The sequence below is a fragment of the Tenrec ecaudatus genome, chromosome 18, assembly GCF_050624435.1.
Source record: "Tenrec ecaudatus isolate mTenEca1 chromosome 18, mTenEca1.hap1, whole genome shotgun sequence".
Classification (NCBI taxonomy): domain Eukaryota; kingdom Metazoa; phylum Chordata; class Mammalia; order Afrosoricida; family Tenrecidae; genus Tenrec; species Tenrec ecaudatus.
The window spans coordinates 2,622,132-2,634,018 of NC_134547.1; the positions used below are offsets into that span (position 1 = coordinate 2,622,132).

An 11,887-nucleotide genomic window follows, 5' to 3' on the forward strand; every position below is an offset into this window, starting at 1 on the left:
CTACCCATCAACACTCTACCCCATTGCGTCTCTTTCCTCTCTCGGACTCTTCCCTTCGGCAATCTCCTACCTCTGTTCCTTCTAGTCTGAAAATCTTTATCTTGTCCTCCCACCCTTATATCCGTGGTCTCACACGATATGTATCCTTTTGTGCTTGACTAATTTCTCCCCAGCATCATCCACTCCAGGTCCATGGATGTCATGAGGTTCTTCATGACTTGCCATTGTTTCTTTGTTTTGTTTTTTTAAACCAGTTCTTACTATTCTGTTGTGTGGATGTAGCAGGGTTTCTTTATCCATTCTTTTACTGATGGACATTTAGGACATTACTGATGGACATTTGTTTCTATCTTCTTGCTATGGCAAACAGCTCAGTATCATTTCTAAAATGTGACTATCAATGCCCTAATGTTGCCGTAATGTTCCATCCTATTTAAAAATGCATTAAGTGTTTTAATGGATTTGGAAATACGTATCAACTTTAGAGAAGTTTCCAGTCACCCGATCCCTTTGTGTTCAGCTGGGACGGGTGATGCTATTTGTGTCACGGGTCTCAGCTGGCGCATGCGCAATGTCAGTTGCCGCCTTTTGGGGGCGAGGGGTGGAGAGCTATTTGTTGGCAACAAATGTTCTTCATTAACAGAGGCAGGTGACTTTTAATTAAGGCAATAACGACTTTTGGATTCTGGTCGTGCTCTCAACTCCTGCTTTTAACATGTCTTTGGGTGCTTAGCCACACAATCCTGCCATGCTTCTTTGGTTCAACAATGACTTTGTCCTGTGCCTGGCTGAGAATATACACAACGGAACAGAATACCAATTCACGTGTCTCCATCCGGTTCGGTGACGTTCTTTGACCTGTGTGAACATTATCCCCTTCCTTCTTGTTCGTTGTGGCTTGGGGAGTTTTCACAGTGATGCCACCTGCTGTGAAGAACAAGAAGGTAGCTCGGATGCCTGTGTGGGTTAGAAGCCGGGCCATGGAGTTCGTTCTTGCTTCCTTCCCTCTATGCCAGGGGAAGTCTTTGGGTGATGTCAAGGGTTTCTGTGCTTGCCTGTTCACGGAGAGTTTGGAGGTCTGACCCAACCCACCCTCCCCCCACCCCCAAGTCACCTCGGAAAAGAGACTGGTGATCTGGCCCTGAAAATCCATTAAAAACCGATTAAGCCTCCACAGCTATTAAACGCCCCGCAGAGCACACGGGGTCACCGCGAGTTGTGGTCAACTGGTTGGGGACTGGCTTGTGTGGCGGGGTTCGAAGAGCACCAGCTTTTACCTGTGACAGTTTTCAGGGGAGACTCACAGAGTGATGTATTACCCTAGAGCGGTGGTTCTCAGCCTGTGGCTGGTGACCCCTCTAGGGGTTGAGGGACCCTGTCGCAGGGCTCGCCCGATTCATACCAGGAGCAAAATGACAGTGATGAAGTAGCAACGAAAATAATGTTATGGTTGGGGGGGGGGCACCACCACATGAGGAACTGTATGAAAGGGCCGTGGCGTGAGGAAGGTGGAGGACCACTGCCCTAGAGGGATGCACATTGCAACTGGGAAAGGGAAAAGTCCCTTAAGTCCAGAGAAAATGAAATGTAAAAGCTCTCTCCCGGGACATACTTCATTCCTTTAGTCTCAACTTGTGAGAATGAAGATGAAATGGTGTCTACCGAGGAAGCTGGTAGAAACTCGAGGCGGGTTCTGAGGGTCCTTTCCGGGGTGGGGAAGGGTCACCTAGACACCCTCTGCCTAACACAAACCGAACTTATTCCCATAAGGAAAGTTAAGTGTTCGACACAATCCACTTTGTTTGCACAAGCAACTTAGCCTCCGTTAGGCTCTTAAGGGATGGTGAAATCCCCCCACACCCCTACCTAGTCCGGGTCCCCCAATGCTAGACCACGGCCAACCTCTCGAGAGAAGCCGGGCCTGCCATGTTAATTCCATGACACATGTCCTGAAACACTGACACACTGAGCTAACAGCTCCCGTAAGTGGAGGCATCATTCCCACTCATTGCTTTCCTTCATTTCATGACAGTGGGTCATACGCATCTTTCCAGGCCAGCAAACGTAACCCCACAGGTGACCTGGACTCCAGTGAGATTCGGTGTGTTTTCTATTCTGTGAATTATGAATGAGGGGACACCGCCGCCTCGTTCAGTTCCCCGGTTCCGTCTTGTTAGATTGATTCCGTATTCCTTCTTAACCAGGGACCCGTGATCACTCTTACGCCTGCCTTAATAGCTTGAGGCAGGAACATTGCACAAAGTAGCGGGTGAGACATCTACCGTCTATATTCCAGATCCTTCATTGCTTGCTCCCGAGATCTTTTCCCTCTGGAAGTCGGAAGCAAGATGGCAGCCTTGAGTCCCAAGGCCAACTCCAACCTCCTGTGGCAGCTGGAGAGACTCCGAGCCGACGAATTTCAGACCGTTAAGGATGGCCTTAACAAGGAACTTTTGGATGCTGGACTGACAGAGATCCCATGGTTTCAGCTAAAGAAAGCCACGCCAGAGGATCTCGATGCGATATTGACAACCAGTTATGAGCCACAGGTCACCTGGAAGATCATGTTCTGCATCTTTCAGAAGATCAGTCGTCAGGATCTCTGCAAGATTATGGAAAACAGGCGGACACGTGAGTGGGCTCTTTAAGAGGTCGGTGGGTGTGGCCAACGGATGGTTTGCAGGAATTGCAATTGCTTTGATAAGGAATCCTCCATCGGGAAAGGGCTAGTATTCAATCCAGGATGTCGCCAGTGGTGGTGGTTTGGATGTGATGGGTATCCTGTCATGTGACTTGCTGATTCATGCTGTTGTTGTTGTTTGTTATTTGTTGTTGTTGGGTGCCATTGAGACCATTCCAACCCACAGCAACCTGATGCACAACAGAATAAGACACTGCCCGGTCCTGCACTGGCCTCACAATAGTTCCTAGGCTTACGCCTGTCATTGCAGCCACTGTGTCACTCTATGTTGCTGAAGGTCAGTGAGAAACATTGCCCCTTCACTGTGTTCACCAACTACAAGGTCTTTCTCCAGGAACTGGTCTCTCCTGATAACATGTCCAAAGTATGTAAGATGAAGGTTTGCCATCCTTGCCTGCAAGGAGCACTCTGGCCGTACTTCTTCCAGACAGAGTATGTTGTTGTTGTTCTTTTGGCAGTCCACGGCACTTTCGAGATCGGGTGCCAGCACGCACCACAATTCACATGCATCGACTCTTCTTTGGCGTTCCCTCTTCAATGTCCACCTTTCCTGTGCTTGTGAGGAAACTGAGAAACCATGCCTCGGGACAGGCACGATAGTCCTCAAAGTCACCGCCCTGCTTCTCAAGACTCCAACGAGGTTCTGCTCAGCAGATGGAGCCAATAAAACTCGTCCTGTGATCTCTTGACAGCTACTTCTGTAAGCTGTGTGGATCCAAGCAAGGCAACGCCCTTGACAACTTCATTCTTTCCTCCGTTTATCATGACGTTACCGTTGTGAGATCTGGGGCTTTCTTTTCAATGAGTTGGAGTCGATACTGACAGCTGAAACCCTCAATCTTCGTCAGCAAGAACTTCAAGTTCTCCTTTTCAACAAGCGAGGTTGTGTCCTATGCATACCACAGCTTGTTAATAAGCCTTCGTCCAATCCTGATGCCACATGAGTCGTTCCATAATCCACCTTCTCTGGCTTGCTCAGGATACAGATTGAATAAGTACGGCAAAAGGATACAACCCTGATGATGCACACCTTTCCTGACCTGAAGCCATGTAGCATTCCACTGTCCCGTCTGCATAACTCCCTCTTGATCCATGTACAAGTTTCACATGAGCACAATGAATTGTTCTGGAATTCCCTTGCCTCTCAAGTTTATCCATAGTTTGTTAAGATCAACACAGTCGGCTGCCTTCTCAAGTTAACATCTTTCTGGTTATCTCTGCTTTCAGCCAACATCCATGTGACATCATCAATGATATCCCTTGTTCCACGTCCTCTTCTGAATCTAAACGGAACCTCTGGCAGTTCCCTGTCCATGTACTTCAGCAACTGTTGTTGAATGATCTTCAGCAAACTTTTACTTGCATATGATATCAATGATATCGCTCTATAATTTGAGCCACCTTTCTTTGAAATGGGTGCAAATAGGGATGTCTTCTGTCAGTTGGCCAACTAGTTGTCTTTCAAAGTTCCTAGTACAGAGAAGTCAGTGTGCCCAGTACTTCATCAGCTTGTTGAATCCATTTCAATGGGTGTTCTCTCAAGTCCTGGGCCCCTGTTTTGGGTGATGCTTTCAGTGAAGCTTGAACTTCTTCCTTCAGCGCCATTGGTTCTTGCTCAGATGTTACCTCCTGAAATGGTGGGATGTCCACTTGGTTCTTATTGGTACAATGATTCTGTATATATTTTTCCATCTTCTTTTCATGTTTCCTGCATCATTCAATATTTTGTCCATAGAATCTTCCGATATTACAACCCAACACTTGAGTTTTTCTTGCGTTCTTTCACTTTAAGGTAAGCTGAGTTTGTTCTTCCTTTTTGGATTTCTAACTCTAGGTCTTTGAATATTTCATTATAATGTTTGACTTTGTCTCCTTGAGCTGCCCTTTGTCTATTCAGTTATTTGACTTCATCAGTTCTTCCATTTCCTTAGTTATTGTACTATTAAGAGCAAGTTTCAGGGTCTCTTCTGACATCCACTTTGATCTTTTCTTTCTTACCTGTCTTTTTTTTTTCTCACCTGTCTTTTTAACAACTTTCACATTCTTTCTGAATGTTCTTCTTGGTGTTCTCCCACAGTTCATGTCATTAGTGTTTAATATGTCACCTCTGTTCCTGAGACGTTCCCAAACATCTCAAGGTAGGATAGGCTCAAGGACTTATTTTGGCTCTGTTGAGCTTGTTTTCATTTCCTTCACCTTCAACCTGACCTTACATCTGAGCAATTGATGGTCTGTTCCACAGTCAGCCCCTGGCCTGGTTTTAGCTGCTAATAATTGAGCTTCTCCATCTTTTCTTCCCACAGATGTAGTCCCTTTGATTTCTGTGTATTCCATCTGGGGAAGTCCATGTGTATAGTTGCCGTTGGCTTATTGAAAAAGTATTTGCTATGAACAAGTTGTAGGTCTGGCAAAAGTCTATCGAGCGATCTTCAGCTTCGTTTCTATCACCAAGACCATATTTTCCAACTACTGCTCATCTGTGCTTTCAACTTTTGCATTCCAATTATCAATCAAGGCATCTTGAGTCCACATTTGATCAATTTCCAGTGGAAGATGTTGGTGTAATTCTTCAATTATTTCATCACCGGCTTTGTAGGCTGGTGCATAAATGTGAATGATAGTTGTTTTCATAGGATTATATTTATGCACTTCTAGGGAAATCCAAATACAGACATCATTGGGCTTCAAGATCTTGAAATGTCTTTTTGGCCAACACATGCTGCATCATTCTTGATTGTGTCGTTCCATGCATAACAAATCATATGATTTTCTGATCGAAAATGGCCAATATCCATCGATTTCAGCTCAAAAATACAAAAGATGTTGATCTTTAAGCATTCCATTTCATATTTGACGACTTCCAAGTTTCCTAGATTCATTCTCCCTACCTTCCAATGTACATTCCAAGTTCTGATGGTTAGATTTTCCCAGCTGTTTCTTCTTTCCTTGAGTTGAGCCCCATCCGAAAAAGGAGGTACTGGAAGCTGTACTCTCACAGGCTTCCCTCCATCCCAGTCACCAGGTCGACTCTACTTTGAGAAAGCAGCTCCTCCTCAGTCATATGCTGGGTGCTTTCTGACCTCAGGGGCCCGCCCTCTGGCACCACCTAGGACAATGTTCCACTTCCATTCATTAGGACTCCAGTATCTGACAATGTTTAGATGGCATGTATCAGGTTTTCAATGGCGATTTTCCTCAGAGTTCTTCTCGCCACTTGTTTGTTGCTCTTAGTGTGGAATCTCAGCTGGAACATGTTCATTTGAGTGACCCTCCTTGTGTTTGAAACACCAGGGATATAACTTCCAGCACCACATCAGCCCACAAGCCACCACGGAACGACAAACTGACGGGCAAATGGTGATGACCTGAGTTGTTGTTTGATGTACCACTACTGAGTGACTTCTTGATCCCTGGCTAGGATTTAAGTGAATAATCTAGGGGTTGTTGTCGGTTGTCATCCTGTTGATTCCGACACATTGTGAGTCCGTGCGTTAAGCTTTATGTAATCTACTTTTGAAGCAACTGTGGTTCTGTCTTTCTGGTGATTGGTTGGAAGTGGAAATGGAGGGAAATTGTTTATACCGTTTGGACATTTATCTGTGTTTTGCCCTTCTTCTGTTCTCATCTGCATAGGTAACGCAGAGACGCACAAAATGATCACCTACATACAATTCATGACACAATGGAAAGACAAGTTTTATTCAATGGTTCACCATGCATTCTTAGGTGAAATTAACCCATCCTTTTTCTGCCTTTTTGAAAAAATCTTTGACGGCGATGGCAATTCAAATGTATTCCTGATAGGAGATCAAGCAGCTGGGAAAACCCTGCTTATCAAAAGGATGATGCTGATGTGGAGCGAAGGGCACCTGTGGACGCAAGTGTTTTCACATCTTGTTTTACTCAGTTCGCATGATATAAACCAGATGGGCGACACCAGTTTTGTTGAGCTGCTCTCCAAGGCCTGGCCGGATGGCCAGGCACCTGTGGTGGATGTCCTATCTGATCCCAAGAAGCTCTTATTTGTCCTCGAGGATTTGGACAATATCAAGTTTCCCTTGAACATGGCTAAAGTGACTCTGTGTAGTGACATCAGGAAGAAGGTGCCAGTCGCGGTACTTGTGCTCAGTCTGCTGAAGAGGACAGTGGTGTCCGGATCCTCATTCCTCATCTCCAGCAGAAGCAGGCCTTTTGCCAACCTGGCCACAGTGGGGATACGTGAATACTATCTAAGTCTGAATATTGCTGATGACCACAGGCAGAAGTATTTTGAGTTATTCTATAAAAATGAGGCGAGGGCTATGGCAGCCTTCAAACTTGTCCAGGAGAATGAAATGTTTGTGGATTTGTGCAAGGTTCCCGTCTTGTGCTGTATCACTTGCACAACTCTGAGTCGGCACATGGACGTGAAGAATGATGTCAAATTTGCATTCCAAACATCGACGGACATATACGCCCATTTTCTCAGCAATGAATTGACCTCGTACCCTGGTGTGGCTGCCACTGAGCATTGCCGCATCCTACTGGAGCGGGTGTGTTTGCTGGCTTTAGAAGGACTGCTTTACAACATATTTGACTTTAGCAATGAAGACCTCCAAAGTGTTGGATTTACCAAAGCTGATATTTCTGTGCTGAAGGCCGGGAAGATCTTGGTGCAGAGCAGTAAACGGGCAGACTGTTGCATGTTCACACACCTGCAGGTCCAGGAGTTCTGCGCAGCCATGGCCTACATGATGCCATTGACGATTGTTCCGCTTGCCTCGGTTCACAGAGAATTGGGCAACAGGACAGAATACAATGATTTTAGTCCAGTCATGCGGTACATTTTTGGTCTTCTTAATGAGAAGACGAGAGACATTCTTGAGACAACTTTTGGGTGTCAAATATGTCCAGCAAAACACCGGAGGTACTTCGTAGAGAAAATAAAATTCTTGGGTACTAACCCAACAGCAATGGACTCCCATCTCCCTTTGTTTCATTGTCTCTTAGAAAACCAGGAGGAAGACTTTGTGAAACACGTCATGAAGCCTTTTGTAGAAGCCGCCGTGTTGATTGAAAAAAACAAAGACCTGGTGGCTTCAGCGTATTGTCTCAAGCACTGCTGTGCACTAGAGACACTTAGGTTTCGTATTTGTTATCTCTTTTCAGAACAAATCAAGGTGATGTCAAAGTCTCGGTGAGGTTTTATTTCGTTTTTTTCTTTTTAGTGGTGAGTGAATGAGTGAGTAGTGAGTGAGTGAGTGAGTGAGTGAATGAGTGAATGAGTGAGTGAATGAGTGAGTGAGTGAGTGGGTGAGTGAATGAATGAGTGAATGGGTGAGTGAATGAGTGAGTTAATGAGTGAGTGAGTAGTGAATGAGTGAGTGAGTGAGTGAGTGAATGAGTGAGTGAATGAGTGAGTTTTTATTTCTTAAATTCTGTTTTCCCCATGTGCCTAAAACCTCCCCATAACAAGACAGCAAGGGAAAATGAGTTGAATTTTATTTCATCTAATCTTGACCTGGACCGGAGATTTAAAAGATCTGTTTCCATTTGATCCGGAGTTTAGGAGTTCGAGCAAATCATTATCGACATTGGGAGTCAGATTGTTCTTTGGTGTTGGGAGGATTGCACTATGTGTCCTAGCATGTGCGGTGGCATTGCCAGCCTCCACTGCTAGCAGCCAATAGCACCTCACCTGCCTTTGGTTCTGACCATGAAAACTCAACAGTCTATGGGAGGCCAAAGGTTCTCCCTGTTGAGAACCACTGGTCTAATCTAATCTCCTCAGACTTGTGGTGTAGGCGAACTGATATGTTTCTTAAAAATTAAGATGTTGTCACACAGAACGTGTAATGTTTGTGTCAAATCTTCATCCTAAGAGTCTCTCACATAATCGATGGTTTCTTGCCTGATGAAAGAATCATCTCCAGTTTCATGGCTTTGGGTGTTGCTCTTTATACCTGACCATATTTTTTAAATCATTTTATTGGGGCCTCGTACAACTCTTATCACAATCCTTACATACAGTCATGTGTCAAGCACATTTGTGTATTTGTTGTCATCATTCTCAAAACATTTGCTTTCTACTTGAGCCCTTAATATCAGCTCCTCATTTCCCCCTCTCCCTGCTCCTCCCTCCCTCCCTCATGAACCCTTTATAATTTATAACTTAATATTATTTTGTCATATCTTACACTGTCCAACGTCTCCCTTCACCCACTTTTCTGTTGTCCATTCCACAGGGAGGAAGTTATATGTAGGTCCTTTTAATCGGTTCCCCATTTCTACCCAACCGTTCCTCCACCCTCCCAGTATCACCTCTCTTACCATTGGTCCTGAAGGGAACATCCGCCCTGGATTCCCTGTGTTTCCAGTTCCAATCTGTACCAGTGTACATCCTCTGTTCTAGCCAGATTTGTAAGGTAGAATTAGGATCATGATAGTGGTGGGGAGGAAGCCTTTAAGAACTAGAGGAAAGTTGTATGTTTCATTGTTGTTACCCTGCACCCTGACTATCTCGTCTCCTCCCCAGACCCTTCGGTAAGCAGATGTCAAGGAAAGATTCTCTTTTTCTTTCTTTTTCTTTTTTTTTTTACCCATAGAAGAATAAATTCATTAAAGGAAAAAACACTTTTTTTTTTAAAGAAAGAAAAACCTGTAAATAGATCAAGGTCTGATTTTTGATCTCTAGGTGTGTCCTTCAGTCAGGTCCGATGGGGTGCCACGCTCTGGCCCCAGAGTCTGTCCCTGGTACTCCCTCAGGGGCTCCCTGCTCTGCTCCCACGATTGCTCTGCCGCATGCTTTTAGTGGTTTGCCTTGGTGTCACAACGTCAGTCTGGGCCAGTCCCGACACCGAGTCTCTAGTGTTGTCCCCCTTAGGGCTCTGGGCCATCAAGGGACTGTGTGTCTCGTAGTGGGATCAGCCACATCGTCCACTGTGTCCTTTGGCTGCTCAGAGCGGGGATATCGTCCTCCAGGCCTGATGGGCCAGGATGTGCTCCACTCTCTCTTCCTCCCCCTACCTGACCCTAGTTTATCTTTTCCTACTTGGTACTAAGTCTAGGAGCTCTGGTTGTTTTTGTTGTTGTAGAAGCCATCAGCTCAGTTCCAACCCCTAGCCGTCCCATGTACAACAACAGAATGAACACCGCCCAGTCCCGAGCTCTTGGGTGGGGTAAACAGTTAAGTGATCAATTACTAACCAAAAGGTTGGTGGTTTCAAACCACCCAGCGGTACCTCATAAGAAAGTCCTGGTGGTTTTCTTTTAAAAAGATCACTCATGTGCCAACACACATGAGGCTGCCATGGTTGACGGCGATTGATCTGGATTCGACGTTTTGTTTGTTTGATTGGTTTTGCATAAAGTTTGATTCCATAACAGTTGCTCTTGAAAAAAGACTTTGATAGAGTATACTTCTCAGTATGAACATGGCTAGTCAAATGTAAATGCCCACTGGCTCATTACCGTTTGCTTCCTCCATGTAGGCAGATAAGGAGCCTTCTCTACTGGAAAGACTTTTGCTCTCTGCTCCACACCACAGTCCTCCGGGAGCTGGAAATTTCTAACAGCTGTCTCGATGATGTCTTTGAAAGGATTCTCAGTAAAGCACTGATGCATCCCAACTGTCAACTTCAAACACTCAGGCAGGTATCAGTGTCTCTCTCCTCCTCAAAGGGATCCCTGGGTGCAGCGGTACTCCCCTCCATCTCCTCCGCTGGGGACAGCATACAAGACAGTGTCCCCACAGGATAAAAGGAATACGATATACAGGAATTAAATAGGTGACTATCTAAAACGTAGAGGGAAAAGAGAATACTAATATCCTTGTTAATGTTTCCCAGAAAAGAAAGCAGATCCATCTGGACTTGAACTCACAACCCCCATTCCATGTTAGAATGATCGGCCATTTGAGACCACAAGGATAGTATCTACCCAAGGCTGAAGTAGAAAGGTTTAGGCAAGAAGGAGAAATGGAAATGGGAAACAGAGGGAAGAATAGTATAAGCGATGGGATTGAAGGGATTGCAGTAGACGAGTGGATGCCAACTCATAGTGACCCTGCAGGACAGAGTAGAGCTGCCCCTGTGGGTTTCTGAGACGGTCACTCTTTAGTGGAGCAGAAAGCCTCGTTGTCCTGAGGTTCCGTTGATCTTGCCATTAGGAGCCCAATCCACTACACCACCAGGGCTCCTCTTGGTTACTAAGGTCAGTGTTAATGGGGTTTATAAAAAATCTAGGGGTACAATGATTAAGCTTTTGATAGCCTGGTAGTTCAAACCCACTAGCTGTTCCTCAGGAGGGCAAATGTAGCAACCAGCTCTGGAAAGATTACAGGCTTAGAAACTCTATAAAAACCTCAAGCTCAACTGTCACCGAGTCAATTGTGACTCCTAGTGATCCCCTAGGACAGAGCAGAGTTGCCCCCGTGGGTTTGGAAACGACTCCGTCTGAGAGGGGTCACCGTGAGTTGGAACAGGCTTATGGCAATGGGTTTATCGAATGAGAAACTGTTCTAGAACAGGGAGATCCTACGCTGGAAGTGGCCAGGGGCTTTACCCGTTTAATATACAAGGGGCTTCAAACGTACATGGGCCAACAACATTTAAATATGAGGGATTTTTTCGTAAAATGGTGAAGCCTCCTTGTATTAAATAAAGCTAATGTGTATTATAAAAGTTAAATGAAGGAATACCTTGCTGTCTCTTTGGGGAAATTAGTCACTGAATACTGTCGTGTCCTTTCCAGTGGATGGTGACTCTATAGGATACAGTAGAACTGGGCACAACGGAATACTCTCCCATGTTCCAAGGGTGGTCTAAGCCCCTACAGCTTAATTTTCCACTCCCGTGTCTAGAGGAGAGTCAGACTGCCACATATTTCTCCCAAGGAGTGCCTAGTGGGTTTGAACTGCCAACCTTTTGATTAGCAGTCGAGTGCTTTACGTAATGCACTCCCAGGCCTCTCCATTTATAGAGAAGCTTGGTGCACATATACTTAGGTTATCAGGGACCTGGGTCCCTCCTGACCTTCTGCTCGGCCATCCTTCATGGACTCCCAGTTATCTTTCCCAAATGGAGGCCATGGCGAAAGCTATTGCTTTGATGCTTCCCTTGAACTTCACAGGGAATAATGAAAATCTCTGGGCATTATTTTTTATCCCCGTTTTTTTTACACCCCACACGCAGACTATTGGAAACTCCT

At 45.3% G+C, this 11,887-nt stretch overlaps 1 protein-coding gene across 1 annotated transcript; it reads left to right on the forward strand.

Moving 5' to 3' along the window:
- Window positions 1-2,348: 2,348 nt before the first annotated feature.
- Window positions 2,349-7,881, forward strand: NLRP11 (NLR family pyrin domain containing 11). The gene is made up of 2 exons (XM_075537811.1): window positions 2,349-2,631; window positions 6,428-7,881. Exons 1-2 carry the CDS (start codon window positions 2,349-2,351, stop codon window positions 7,879-7,881), a joined length of 1,737 nt encoding a protein of 578 aa, XP_075393926.1.
- Window positions 7,882-11,887: the final 4,006 nt, after the last annotated feature.

What these genes read in the sequence shown, in the direction of transcription:
- NLRP11 (XM_075537811.1), top strand. Translation starts at nt 2,349, where the DNA reads ATGGCAGCCTTGAGTCCCAAGGCCAACTCCAACCTCCTGTGGCAGCTG. An exon ending in TATGGAAAACAGGCGGACAC is followed by an intron (nt 2,632 to 6,427) that starts GTGAGTGGGCTC and finishes ATGCATTCTTAG; the next exon opens with GTGAAATTAACCCATCCTTT.